This window comes from Danio rerio, chromosome 3 (genome assembly GCF_049306965.1).
Source record: "Danio rerio strain Tuebingen ecotype United States chromosome 3, GRCz12tu, whole genome shotgun sequence".
NCBI lineage: Eukaryota > Metazoa > Chordata > Actinopteri > Cypriniformes > Danionidae > Danio > Danio rerio.
Genome location: NC_133178.1, coordinates 51,451,953 through 51,466,338, shown reverse-complemented (window position 1 = coordinate 51,466,338; position 14,386 = coordinate 51,451,953). Strand labels below are relative to the sequence as shown.

Sequence of the window (14,386 nt, the reverse complement as noted above, 5' to 3'; positions counted from 1 at the left end):
ATAACAATCCTAGATTTTTATTCAACACCATTGCTAAATTAACAAATAATCTGTCGTTTTTGGAACAAAATGTCCCACCGCAAATCAGTAGTGATGACCTCATGATTTTTTTCAGTGATAAAATAGAAGGCTTCAGACAGAAAATAGAAGATGTTTAAGTTTTTGCTCCGACTTATACTTCAGATCCTTTAAACATTTCACTGAATCAAAATAATTCAGTGCTTCAAAATCACAGAACCGAAAGAGCTTGATAAAATTATTAATGGTTCTAAACCAGCTTCATGAATGTTAGACCCAATTCCAACAAAATTACTGAAAGAATTGCTAGTGGTAATATGAGAACCTCTTATTAACCACATCATCTTCTCTTTAGCCCGTATTCCAAATCCTTTCAAGCTAGCTGTTATTAAGCCTATTATTAAGAAACCACGACTCAACCCCAGCAACTTAGCAAATTATAGGCCTATTTCAAATATTCCATTTATGTCTAAAATAGTAGAAAAAGTAGTTTTTGCCCAATTATGCTCCTTTCTGCAGATGAACAATGTTTTTGAAGGGTTTCAGTCAGGTTTTAGGCCTCATCCCTGCTGAAAAATCCAGCTTAATCCATCCTAGGTTGGTTAGCTGGTTTAGCTGGTCAACCAGCCTGGTTTTAGAGGGGTTTTGGCCATTTCCAGACTGGTTTCCAGCCATTTCCAGCCTGGTCTTAGCTGGTCAGGCTGGGAGATGACCCGTTAACGCAAAGGCTGGTTTAAGCTGTATTTTTTTAGTAGGGATCACAATACAGAAACCGCATTAGTGAAAATAACCAACAATTTACTCCTAGCTGCTGACCAAGGGTGCATCACGTTATTAGTATAACTGGATCTTAGTGCTACATTTGACACCATTGACCACAATATCCTCATGAACCGCTTAAATTCTACAGGTTTCCAGGGACAGGCTCTACAATTGTTTAAGTCATACTTAGCTGACCATTACCAGTTTGTGAATATTGATGGACAGCTTTCACAAGTCAGTCCGGTAAAGTATGGGGTGCCTCGTAGATCAGTTTTGGGCCCTTTGCTGTTTACAATATACATGCTACCCCTGGGAGACATTATTAGAAGACATGGGATCACCTTTCACTGTCATGCAGATGATACTCAATTATATATTTCAGCTAAACCAATGAGACGTCTGAACTGTCTAAGCAAACTGAGTGTATTAAAGATGTTAAAAACTGGATGACCAACAATTTTCTTTTCTTAAACTGACAAAACAGAATTATTACTTATTAGGCCTAAATCTTGTACACAGCAGATCTCTTAACTCGACCTGCAATTAGAGGGATACAAAGTTAGTATTAGCTCTACTATAAAAGATCTGGGTGTTATATAAGACAGCAATTTAACTTTAGAAAATCATATATCTAATGTCACAAAAACTGCTATCTTTTATCTGGTGAAATATTGTTCCGAGAAATATAAGTTATGAAGAATGCTATCCATCTCAGATACCGAAAAGCTAGTTCTACAAGCTGCTAGCCACTGTAATGCTCTTTTTGTTGGTTGCCCAGCATCATCTATTAATAAAGTCACATGTCATATCCAAATTGCTTTATCTGTCACAATTAGATTTTCCCCAAATCGCACAGCCCTAATGTGCAGTTGAAAAAATCTGCAAAAACCCATGCTATCATGGTAATATTAAACAACACTTCAGATAAATGTTTCCAGCACCCATGCCACACACAATTATAGGCATAGCTTACCAAAAATTGGAAATTCTGTCACGTTTACTTATTCTTTACTTTTTTCAAAATCGCTTTGAGTTTTTTTCTTCTGTTAAACACTGGAAACAGAAAAATCTGAAAATCTAAAACCATTTTGTTAAGTAGTATTTGTTTTCCTACTATGTAAATCAGTGGTTACAGGGTTTCAGCTTCTTTCAAAATATCTTAATTTTTGTTAAACAGAAAAAAAAGAAACTCAAACAGGTTTGAAACAAATGAAGGGTGAGTAAATATTGAGTAAATATTTATTGTTATATATTCAAATTATATCTATTGATCTCTTAAAGCGTACTGAAGGCATAATATGTATATCACAAAAAAAAAGTGGTGTTCAAACAGTAAGCACTCAAAAATTGCTTCCAGTTTTCATAAACAACAATTAATGAATTATCTCAAAACAATGATCAGTTATTAATTTACTTAATTATTGCTAAGTGGTCTTTAGTAACTTGAAAAGCAGTCATATTTTTTAACATGAAAAACAGATTAAAATAAAACCCTCTGATCACACAATCAGGTATCAGGTACACAATCATTAATTTAGAGGTAATCATTACTTCACAATCATTAATTTAGAGCTCTATACACTCTTTATGTTTTAATAAACCCAACATATTTCCTTTATATATGAAGAGACACATTTACTAACGCACACCATACATGAATACTAAAACAGTCCACCTATAACAGTCGCTAAATCTATGGCATGTTGCCTTTCTAAACTAACATTAACATATTGAATTAGAGCTTTCTTTCATTCCTCCCCATATCGCTCGCTTTTTTCACTCTTTGTTGTTTTTTTTTCTTTTTTTATTTCATCACTCATTAGTCAGTACTATTGCCTTTGTCACCATGGAAACTGGACTAGCCATGTCTTCCCCGGATCTCTAGTTCCTCTCCCTGGTGGGCGACTCTCTCTCTTTCTCTCTTGTCTGACGGACATCTCAACTGCCTTAAACACACGCTACTATATCCAAACATCTCTCATGCCATATGTTACATAACACAGACATTGCATACAACAAACATAATACAGCTGAACGGCCCAACCATGTTCAATATATATGCAACATATATTTCAAAAACAACTATTTAGATATATTTTTTTCATATATATTCAAATGCATTCACTATTTTTACAAATACACATGCATATGTGACCTTATACTAGAAACCTATGTGTTAAAACATATTCATAATTACTGTAAGAGTTGAGTCAGAATCTGACCTTATGTGCAATATTTTATGCGTATATGCATTTCTGAAGGCAATGCAGCATGATAGCTTCATTGAGAGCTTCATTAAACCAAAATGAATCAGTTGTGTGAGTGTATAGCCAAGCTGGATCAGCAGAAGTTCGAATAAAGCTGCAAAGCCACCTCTCTGCACTCACATTGCATACATAATATCGTATATCTGCGGAGTGCTGCATACATGCTTCGATTCCCACTGTCAAGCATCAGCCATGGCGCAGAGAAAATATGCACAGCTTGTGTTGGCATTCAAAATACTCTTTTTGTTTTTTTTAAGGTGTGCTTGGATGCTAGTCAAGAGTATTTTGGAATAGCAAGTGGTCTCTTGGGAAAGTATAAGTGTGCCTTTGCATGTGCAAGAATGATAAACATAGAGTGGTTCTTAAAAAGTGTTGAAAACCGAAATGAATATATTATCCACTTCCATTCAAAACAGTTCTCGAGAGTTCTGTAATAGGAAAAAAAAACATTTTTTATGTATTAATTGCCATTTTAAATGACCAACGTGTGATAAGGTTTTATTAAAAGATGAAATTCTTAACTTTCTTTGATTTCAGTGAAAGGCTAAAAAATAATTCATGGGAAGGACATTGATTTCCAGGTAAATCGAAAGAGTCATGTGATTTTTATGCTCTCAAGAGCCTTCCTTCCATCCTTTACAAGATTTACTTACAGTGTTCAACACAATGCCGAAAGACCCTGCCTGAACTGTAATGTCAATATGTCATCATGGGGCATAGCCAGGTTTATTAGTGACCCTGGACTACATTTTTTGGAAATGAACATTTATACATCATATAAAAGTTAAATGAATAAACCTTCCATTAATGTATGATTCATGAAGACAGGACAAAATTTGGCCAAGATCCAATTATTTGAAAATCTGGGATCTGAGGGTCATACTGTATATTATGCAAAATATTGAGAAAATCACCAGCTGTCCAATTAAAGTTCTTAGCAATACATATTACTAAACAGAAAATGGGTTTTAATCAATTTACTGTAAGAGGTTTACAAAATATTTACATGGAACATGATCTTAACTCATGGAATATGATCTTAATTAGTTCTAAAGATTAATAATGTTAATCAATAATTAATAATAATAACATAAAAGGAAAAATCATTAATTTTGACCAATGCAATTTATTTTTAGATACTGGCAAAAATATACCTGTGCAACGGGTGTATTTGTCGTCCACGGTCACATATAGTCTATATTCTCAAATACACTTTATAATTAAACCCTGATAACATAATTTTAATGTGTGATCAGATACTTTCTTAATGGCTGTTTTCTTTGGGACAACTTTGGGCAATGGTATTATCAATGGGCAGCTAGGTTAGACAAAGGGCTACTAATTAGAACAACCAGATCCAGATACAAATTTGTTGCCCATTCCTAATAGGAAAATATCCATGCAACATCAATCTGCAATATTGCACAGCAATGTTGCTCAAAATGTTTCCCCACATTCGCCGCTTTATCACCTTTAATTGTGCTCTCAGCAGTGTTTACACATCTGGATATTTGCCATTATTTTCTTGCTGCAAATGTTTTTCCAGTTACTTTTTGTTTCTAATCAAATAACAAAAAATAAATTTATTATATGTTTTGAGTCATGTTTAGTCACTCAGAAGTGAGAGCACAACCAATAAGTTGATTCTTTATCATTCGTTAAACTGCAACCAGTGACACTAATGAAAATGGTTTCTAATTCAAATAATAAAAGTGAACTTTGTTGTGTGCATTAACTCATGTTTAATCCTTTGTATTTTACACCTACACAAGTGTAAGAAAAAAAACAAAAAACTCTTTTTTTGTACAAAGAGTTGCTAGTTGCAATTCCCTAAAAGGCCACTGGTGTCATTAATAACACTAGTTTCAGAATTATAGCTCTAAAAAAATATCAATTCAATTTTTGAATGAGTCTTTTAAAAACACGGTGTTGCAAAACAGCAGTGATGTAATCCACTAGTCAGAGTCCAGCTTTACGCTCTCAGAAGTGCACAAACACATACATTAACTTTCATGAACATCACTCAGTAAACATGCACATTCAGTGTGGCACAAAAACGCTAAACAGATGTTTCACATCTGCGAAACACTTTAGGGAAACAGCTAAACGGCTGATTGGAAATCCCAGGAGCCAGTTCTGCAAAACTTGCATTCTGATCGATGCTTCCATTAAAGCCAATCAATGGTGTGACTGATGCATTTAAGAATGTACAGAGAGTGTGTGTGCCTGGTTGAGAATACTCACAGTGATTTTGGTCTCCTTGATCTCCTTATTTTGCCTCCTGGCCGGGGACGTGGACCCTGGACTCTGGGGGGACAGATAGGAGGGATCATCAAAACTGCCCTCTGCATCAAAGCTTTCCTCCATCTCCATTGCTTCGTGCCTCCTGTCTTTCTTTGACGATCTCACTCTTTCTGCAGGCAGTGCTTGACTCTGACTGCTGCTTTGTTGCTGTGGCGAGTGATGCAGAGTGGAGCGTGTGTGTAGAGGGGAGCGCAAGTGGGGGTGGCGGGTGCTCAGGGGGAGGGGGTCGTGGAAGCATGACAGAGTCAGAAAGAAAGAGAGAGCAGGTAATATACACAAGACCTCAACAACAGTTAGGAGGACACATGGTCAGTAATAATAATAATAATAATAATAATAATAATAATAATAGTTTACTTTATAAATAATGTTAATCAAGCAAAAATATTTAATAAAAAACCATACTGATATTGTATTTTGATTCATGCTAATAAAATAAAAAGGGTGATTTTATTGCATTATAATTTTAGAAGTAGTAAATAGAAGTAAACAAACATAACATTAATAAATAATCTTAAAAATATGTTTTGTGATGCTTATAAAAATAAAACTAACAGGAATTTAATTAAATTTTTTGAAGATTTGTTTGAAATTAATAGATTGCAAAGAAAAGGAATGGGCGCTTAGTGGTTGTTATGCAGTTGCTAGGGAGTTCTGGATAGTTGCTATGCAGTTGCTTACTGGTACAAGTCAACAGATCCCACCCCCAAGTCGCAGCAATATCTAGCAATATCTCAGCAATATCTCAATATCTATATTCCTTAGATTAAAAATCAGGTTTCTCCTTGAATTGAAATGCATTATATTGCAGCCATTGGACTGTGCACCAGGTTGCTTAAGAAACAAAAAAGCCTGAAAAAATCAGAATGATTTGAAGTATGAGCCAAATGTAGTTCTGATCTCTAAAGCAATAATAATAGTCATACGTGCCTTAGCAAACACTGCTACTTATAAAAAATATTATTATTATTTTAAATGCAGAGGAAAGGGGTATTAGGATAACGAGAGATAAATGATTTCCTCAAGCAGCACCACACTCCCTTCTTCTCGACGGCATTTTTGTGTTTGAGCAGAGAGAAGGAGGAGAGAGAGGGAGGAGGGTGAAATGGGGCTAATTATCATTGGAGGTAAAGCTGCAAACAACAGCACGGCGTGAAAAGAGACAAATCACATGACCTGTGAAAAACAAAGCCATTTCTCGCCGTCTCTGAGTGTGTTTGTGTGTGTGTGTGTGTGTGTGTGTGCGCGTGTGTACATGCAAGCTGATGTGAGCTTATGCTTCAGACTGGCTGATGCTTCAAGGCATCCGAATTCATTTTGAATCAGTGTTCGAGAGATATACTGTATGTATGTTCAAGGATAGTGTGTGTAAAAGCTGCAGACTCTCCATCACGACCCTTGTGAGACCAGGTGTTTGAGGCTGTGTGCTTATTGTGTGTAAAAGCAAACACCTCCCAGCATGCATCAAACTACACTGCCTCAATACTGTGCTTAACTGTAGGCTACTAGCATAAAACATGCGTTTGCATTAAGTGCTAAACATCTATGTACACAATCAGATAAAAAAGATGGCTGGTAGAAGAAAAACAGAATCCACGGCACTCATTACAGCAAGAAGCTAATGAACATACACAACTTAACAATTCTGTCTTACCGTCTGGCAGAACATGTCAGTGCAGGCCTGCAACCTATGGTCTCATTCATTGCCCAACTCGCCAGGTCGGTAACGGTTCTACACCCAGGACTCTTCCAGCATCCCTCGTCTTCTTCATCTAACCCTTCCCAGCTCTGCTTAAACTCAACACCTTCCCAATCCTGGCTTGAGATCAAACTCCAACCACTTGCGAGGATCCAGAACTGAGTCGCCCATATGGCCTACTCCTTGCCGCTCCCATTTGCTGATTACATGAGCTGCCCTTGTTTGGCTGATAGTGGATCACATGGCATACGGAGGGTTTTACTTGGCCCTGCTTTACCATCTACTTTAACTGTTACTGTTCCCAGATTGGCACAGATGGCCCCAGATCTAACTAAACTAAACCATGCAGGGCAGCGGCCCTCCAGGAACACCCCTGATTTACAGCAACATGAACTGAAAAGATTCTTCATTCACTTTGAAGATTTCACTCACGGATGTTCAAATATTGGTGTGGGATAGTGCTTAAAACTCAAGTTTTTAATTCCTTAAGGATCCCATAAGACACAAGAAAACAACCAAGGGAATCCTCTGGGGATGTTAAGTTTAATAGAAATCTACAGTTCCTTTTACACTTTTGCATTTCATTTTTTTAAAATGGTGTATTATAATGAAAATGCTATTCATCCAGGGTTGCTATTTCAAAAACCATCATTAGCAAACTAAGGTTGTTAGTTTTGTCGTTACACACATAGTTCATTCATTTTGTGTTTCTCAAATTAGTCATTCCAACGAACATTTCCAAACTTTGTTGCAAACCTGTGCGGTAACAACTACACCTCTAGAGCTGTGGTTAGAAGCATAGTTAGAAACGTCTTTCTCACATGTAATTAGCTTTCAAAGTATCTATTGCAGTTCAATTTCGGCGATCATCATTTTGAAAATTGTGCCTCATTCAGGGTGGACTTAAATTTTTTACCATTTTGAACACTCATGACAAAAGCTATAGGTGACTTATGATGTAAAAGCAAAATCTATGTTATGTCTCCAAAGCATGAAAACAAATGAGTAAGTTGAAACAGTTGTTCATTTAACTTTAATTGGAAAATTTTCACTGTCTCAAATAGTCTGTTGCGTTTGTCACCTCAAACATATACTGAAACAGCATAAGGGGCACTCCTTGTCTCTCAGTTTTGATAAAAGATAGAAAACTGTGCTTCAAAACAGTTCAAACCATTAATGTATAAATAATAACCAAAAATTTAGGAGTTAATTTTCTATTTAAAAAAATGCAATTATGGGAAGGGTGGCCTACAATGAGACCATAATTATGGCCCTGGTCACCCCTTAGCCCATCCCCCTTTGTTTGTTGTTTTTTAAGCTTTCTATATGAACGGCAAGAATGGTGAACACGGATGAAAACAGACCAGGGGTTATTCCAGAAAGCTGGGTTAACTTATAATCTGCTAAACCCTGAACCCCAAGTTTAATAACCCAAAACCTGCTTACTGTATGTCAGTTCCAACATACCTGAAAAAAAGTTGATCAACCGCCTGAAGATAACTGTGGGTTAATGCATAATGTACACCTGAAGGCTTTTTTAGTGGATTTCCAAATTCACGATTCAAAATAGAAAGTCATGGTGAGAAAAAAGTGCAACGTACTTTACAGAGGCAGAGCTGGAGATTTTAATCCTGGCTTATGAGGAATTAAAGCCAATTATATTTTTAAAAATCAATACAACTGCATTATCGAAGGAAAGAAATAAAGAGAAAATGCCTTAGTTTACAAAAACATTCTCCTAAAATGTATTATTTGAATACTGGAGCTACGTATTAAAAATTCTAGAATATTCTTTCTGTCATGTAGCTAATAGAAAGGAGGCTGAGACATGCTGACTGATGTGGGCCAACAAAATACTGCTCTATCCCTTAATAAATGCTAATCAGTGGTTGAATTATTGTACCTTAAACCACACAATCTGTCACAGTTGTTGGTGGTGGTTGTCACATACCTTTAGTTGCCTTTTATGCTTTTTGATTTGCATGCAGATGAAGAAAAACACGTTGACACATCTTTTTGATGGTCTATTTGAATATTAGTGGAATGTCTGCTTAATATGTTAATACTGCTCCTTCAACAGACAATTAACTGACTATAAAAAGCTTTGCAAGAACATGTCAACTTACACTAGCCCTAACCCCAACAACAGTCTACTTATAATCTAATGAGAATTAGTAGGGCATGTACATGCAATGTAACTTAAATTCAACAAATGGACCATCAAAATATAGTGTGACCAAAAACGCTAGCTATTAAAAAAGAAAAACTTGAAATAGAAATAACGGAGCATCCCCTTAATGTGAGAAACATATAAGAAGAAAATATGTTACATGTTAAAAGGTTGTGTATAAAGCAATGTAAAAAAAATAAAATTAGTTTATATCAGGAAATAAAGAAATGAACAGTGCTTCAGTCCAAACTATTTAATTAAACATGTTGTTTTTTTTTTTTGTCTCTTAGCCATCTTTTTGGTCTGCTTGGGTCATTGAGGGTTATTCTGGGTCAGGCTGAATCATGTCTGTAGTACAGGTTCAGGGTGTCATCATATAGGGCAGAAAAGCATATCCTTTGTACCCCAGCAAGTAACCAAAGTAGTGGCCAATAATAATTGAAGTGTATAATACAAATATACTAAAAAGAACTAAAAAAAAAAAAAAAACTTTGTGTGTATCCTGAATGTATCCTGTTGGAATGTGTGGCATAATGATGACTCCTTGAAAACTCTGGCATCATGTAAAGACCCGGCCATTTAGTCTCAAAATGGTGATGAAATGGGGTCATCACATATTAGCTAATTAGCAGTAACAAGTTTAATAGTTCCATAGTTACATGTAGGGTTTCATTCTATTGGCCCAACAACGGAATCCAAAGTAACGTCAATAGTGATGGGTTGTCCTTAAATGATTAGTTCATTTTTAACTAATCTTTTGTATGACTCGATAATGATCAGTCCTTTCAGGGAGTGATTCGTTTATTTGCGCATGTGCACATTTGTAGAAGCAGAGGAGAAGATTTGTTTCTTTTTTGAGTCTTCTATCAGGTTTGAGTCTTCTCTCTTAACATGCTGTCATTTGATGAACGAACGAGTCAAAAACTAGGAGACTCGAAAGGTGAACTAATCATGGCTCCTTCAGGCTTATTTGGGACTGTCTGTGTGATGTAAATGAACTGTGAAACGAGGTTAGCTAACATAATCATAGACAAAATTATTTTTCCTTTAGCTTAGTCCTTTATTAATCAGGGGTCACCCCAGAGGAATAAACCTGCAACTATTCCAGCATATGTTTTACACAGCGGATGCCCTTCCAGCCACAACTCAGTACTGGGAAACACCCATACACTTGCATTCACATGCACTCATACAATAAGGCCAATTTAGTTTATTCAATTCACCTATACCGCAATGGAAAACTCACACGAACAGGGGGAGAACATGCAAACTCCACACAGAAATGCCAACTGGCCAAGCCAGGACTTAAGATCTAGGATGAGCTCTATGCTCATGACACGCCCTCTGGCTTGGACAAGCTCATCGAATTTGTCATAAGGATGGTGTGGTCACTTTGTCACCCCTGGAGAGATAGCACCATATCAGTTTGAGTTTGTGTTTGTATTGCAGAAGAGCTGGCCACCATTTCTCTGTCTGTCTAGTAAAAGCCAGCGCTTGCCAATGACTCTGGACCTTTTGGTAAGAACTTCCCCTCTGTCTCCAGGCACCCAAACAAAAACCCTGCTGCCCATCACACTTCGTTGGGGAGGTTCCACGGTCTCTTGCTCTGCGCTGTTGGTTTCAGGTGTGGAGTAGAGTTACATCAAAGAGACATTCGCCACTGAGCACAACATTCCGCTCCACACCCTGCAGGACATGACTACTGTGTACACACTAAATTAAAGTAAATATTGGTTTTAAAATTCTCTATTATTATCTGTAAAGGGTATGCCAGTTAAAGAATATGTCAACTATTTAGATGTTGTCATTTAAAAAATAGGTCACAGTTTACAATAAGGTTCATTAGTTAATGTTACTTAATGCATTTACTAACATGAACAAACAATGAACAATACGTTTACTACGGTATTTGTTCATGTTAGTTACCATTAGTTAATGAAAATACAGTAGTTGTTATTTCATGTTAACTCACAGTGCATTAACTAATGTTAACAAGCATGAGTTTGGATTTTAATAATGCATTAGTAAATGTTCAATTATGATTAATAAATGCTGTACATGTGTTGTTCATGATTAGTTCATGTTAGTAAATGCATTAACTAATGAACCTTATTGTAAAGTGTTACCAAAAAATACAAGATAGAGTTTACTTAAACTTTAACCCTGTTTGTGAAAAGATAAAAAGTAATTTAAATTTTGGTTGTTAATGGTTTGTTCCTTAAGGGCCAGAGTTCTTCTTTCAAAAGCAGAAGGAATTTCTAGATCAGTGATAGGGAACCTATGGCTCATGAGCCACATGTGGCTCTTTGACCTAAAAAGGCTCTTCAGCAAACTCCCTTAAATAATATTTTATGGTTTAAAAAATTATAACCGTCACTAGAATGAAAATACAATTCCCTTTTTAATGTATTTTTCTATTTGTACAGTGAAATGATTAAGAACTCAGTTAACAATAAAAGGATGTTGACCAATGCACGTGTGTGGCGTTGTGGATAAACTTGATTTGCAGCACAAATAAAGGGCAAACAACTTACATTTCTACACATTTACATTTTACATTTCCTCATACACATAAATTCAAAAAATAAAAAAATCTTCAGTTTTACAAAAAAAAAAGCTGAAAATATGCCGAAACAATCTGAATTTTATTCATTTGAACTATTAGCCATTGTAATTTTAGAAATCTGAATATTATATGCCTTTAAAAATTACTCTGCTTGATTCGTGGTTATGGATAAATTACAGGAATTATGGGGTTGGTGTAATGCTGGGGAGTGACACTGACAACAGAAGGTAGGATCCAAATGCAGGTTTATTCAAAGTCAGGCAATCGATGGTCAATTCAGGTGCAAACAGATATATGAAGACAATCCAGAATCGTAATCAAACACAGGCGAGGGGTCAGAAGGCAGGCGGCTAAACAGGAGAACTGGATAAACAAAGCTAAGATCAAAACACAGGAAAACAAGACCAGGATAACGCGTTGTAATGTCACCTTACAGATAAACAAGACTCGGCAAACTGAAGGAGTGAATGAGTGGCTTAAATAGTGTATGTTAATCAGTCTCTGAAAGTCCTCAGGTGTGAATGTAAATCAAGCTAAATAAGAAAGCAGGTGTGTGGGTGAAGAGCATGTATGAAGTTGAAGTCCATTAACTAGCAGATTTGTAGTTTCATTAGTGAGTGTTTACCAGCGACATCTGGTGGTTTGTTCACTGGTAAACATGACAGTTGGGGGAGGGGAGTCTGGAAATAGGTAAAATAGGTGTTTTATTTACATTTGACCTAATGTAATATTAAACAAAAATGTTTTTTAATAGATGTCTATGCTCGGAACTGGAAGTTAGCTGGACAACAAGAAGGTAGCTAACAGAATTAGCCATTTTACATAAATGAAAATTGGTCTGTTTCTCAATATGCGTTCTTCAGCGGTCTTGCAAAAATAAATTGTTGTATGAATGCTGTAATGTTAAAAATAATTTTCAATTTAAAACCCTAAAGGTCACGTGATCAGGAAGAATGCGGCATCTCATTCCTCATGGATTCCTTCTCTGCGTACTTAGAATTGAGAAACAGTATTGGGCTTCTTTGAGAATCGCATGTCTGCAGGGTGCAAACAAGTTCTGAAAATCATTGAAATTGCAAACAAATCTGAATGAACAATGACAAAGAGAGAGATTTGGCACCACCCATTAAACTTTTTGGTTTCAATGTGTTTTAGCCTGTATTAAATTGTATGTAGTTTTTTGTAAAAAAGGTTGTGGGTAATAAATGCAATTCTAACCTCTGTCTCTTGTTCTTTATGACGAAGCACTTGCACACACCAGACCACTTTACCTGAGCCAATCAGCATCCAGGAACCATGACAACGCAATCTCCCCTGCCCAAACAGATTTTCAGTTTTAATTGGCGGGGAATAGTTATAAGTTTCCATCTATGTTGTAAGGGTAATTCTTTGTAGCTATAAATAAATGGTACAGAAGCCAAAGTGGCTGCAGTGCAAGATGACAGCAGTAAAAAAAAAAGTGAATTTAGACAGAAAGCCTATGGTTGAAAGCCTATCGGGCCTAGCAACCAGGGCCATGCCACAAATGCCTGGGGCAAGTAGACCCGAAGAAGTCATACAGCTGTACTAAAAGCCTTGAAAGCACTCTGTTTGTCTCCATTGCTTAACCTGTGGTGAAGAAGGCCACTGAGTTGTGGGTTGCTTAAAGAAGCCCAAACGCCAGGAAAACTGGAGCCGGTCCCTGCCGCGAGACAATCAGTGACCAGGTTTCACCATCTGTCCCAAGTGGGCTTACCCTACACGGCTCTGTGCAACACAGTGGGCTCACACATCAAAAAGACTAAGTTAGCAGTAATGACCCAAACCCTGAAAGACTCCAATGAGCAAGCTCTCCCTCAGTCCACCCTTCCCCTACCTACTCAGGAGAACAGGCGTTTAGCTAACTTCATTGGAGCTAAAGCCCTAGCAATCTTAATAGCTTGATGACCCTGGTGCTGCTAGACACAGGAGCTCAGGTAAGCAGGATTTATAGAGACTGGAAGGGAAGATACTTACAGCACACACCTGTAAGACCCCTGAGTGAGATGTTTAATGACATGTTTAATTAAGGATTAGCTGGAAGTCCATCATGTGAATGGGGATGTTCTCCCTTTCGATGGCTGGGTCATTATCACAGTCAGATTTGAAAATGGCAGTCTCAGCAAGCCAATAATAGTGCCTTTCCTTGTGTGTGGTATCCCCTTGGCCAGCCACTTTTCGGGTTTACTGTTTTGAAGGCAGTGGTCCTGGGTCGGCCAGCTGGACTCATTCTAACTCTTAGCAATCTTTTGTCTGATTCAATCTCAATACCTCTTGAGAAAGCTGTGTTGCTAGTCAGCTTCTGTCATGCTGGCAAAGCTTCTGTGCAACAGGGACGCCTGCCTGTAATCGGGTTGCAATTATGACACAGTGATTCTGTCTGGGAAAGTGGCCTGGATCAAGTGCCTTGTTTTATCCACTGTTGATCAGCCAGAGTCCATTTTTTGTAACTGGATGAAAACAACACTCTGCTGGCAGAGTTAGGAAAAGGAGAGGGGTCTGTTGGAAATGCAGTGTGCCAAGAAACCTCATCAAAATCAGAAAGAGCTTCATTGCTAGGTTCACACATATGAGGAATTCGT

General features: G+C 37.0%; 1 protein-coding gene and 1 long non-coding RNA gene across 4 annotated transcripts in view; one reads left to right on the top strand and one right to left on the bottom strand.

The window, feature by feature from the left end:
- The window catches only part of gas7a (growth arrest-specific 7a), a 132,765-nt gene that overhangs the window by 101,666 nt on the left and 16,713 nt on the right, over positions 1-14,386 (bottom strand). The window contains exons 1-2 of one of the 3 annotated variants that reach the window (XM_005164379.6): positions 7,006-7,259; positions 5,292-5,354 (exon numbers count right to left, since the gene is read on the bottom strand). In XM_005164379.6, the coding sequence (XP_005164436.1) occupies positions 5,292-5,354; positions 7,006-7,020 (78 nt within the window). In that variant the 5' untranslated portion in view covers positions 7,021-7,259. 3 annotated transcript variants of the gene reach the window in all.
- LOC141381281 (uncharacterized) lies at positions 9,502-14,012 on the top strand. The gene is made up of 3 exons (XR_012401221.1): positions 9,502-10,953; positions 11,540-13,324; positions 13,666-14,012. It is a non-coding gene; the product is annotated as an uncharacterized lncRNA (long non-coding RNA).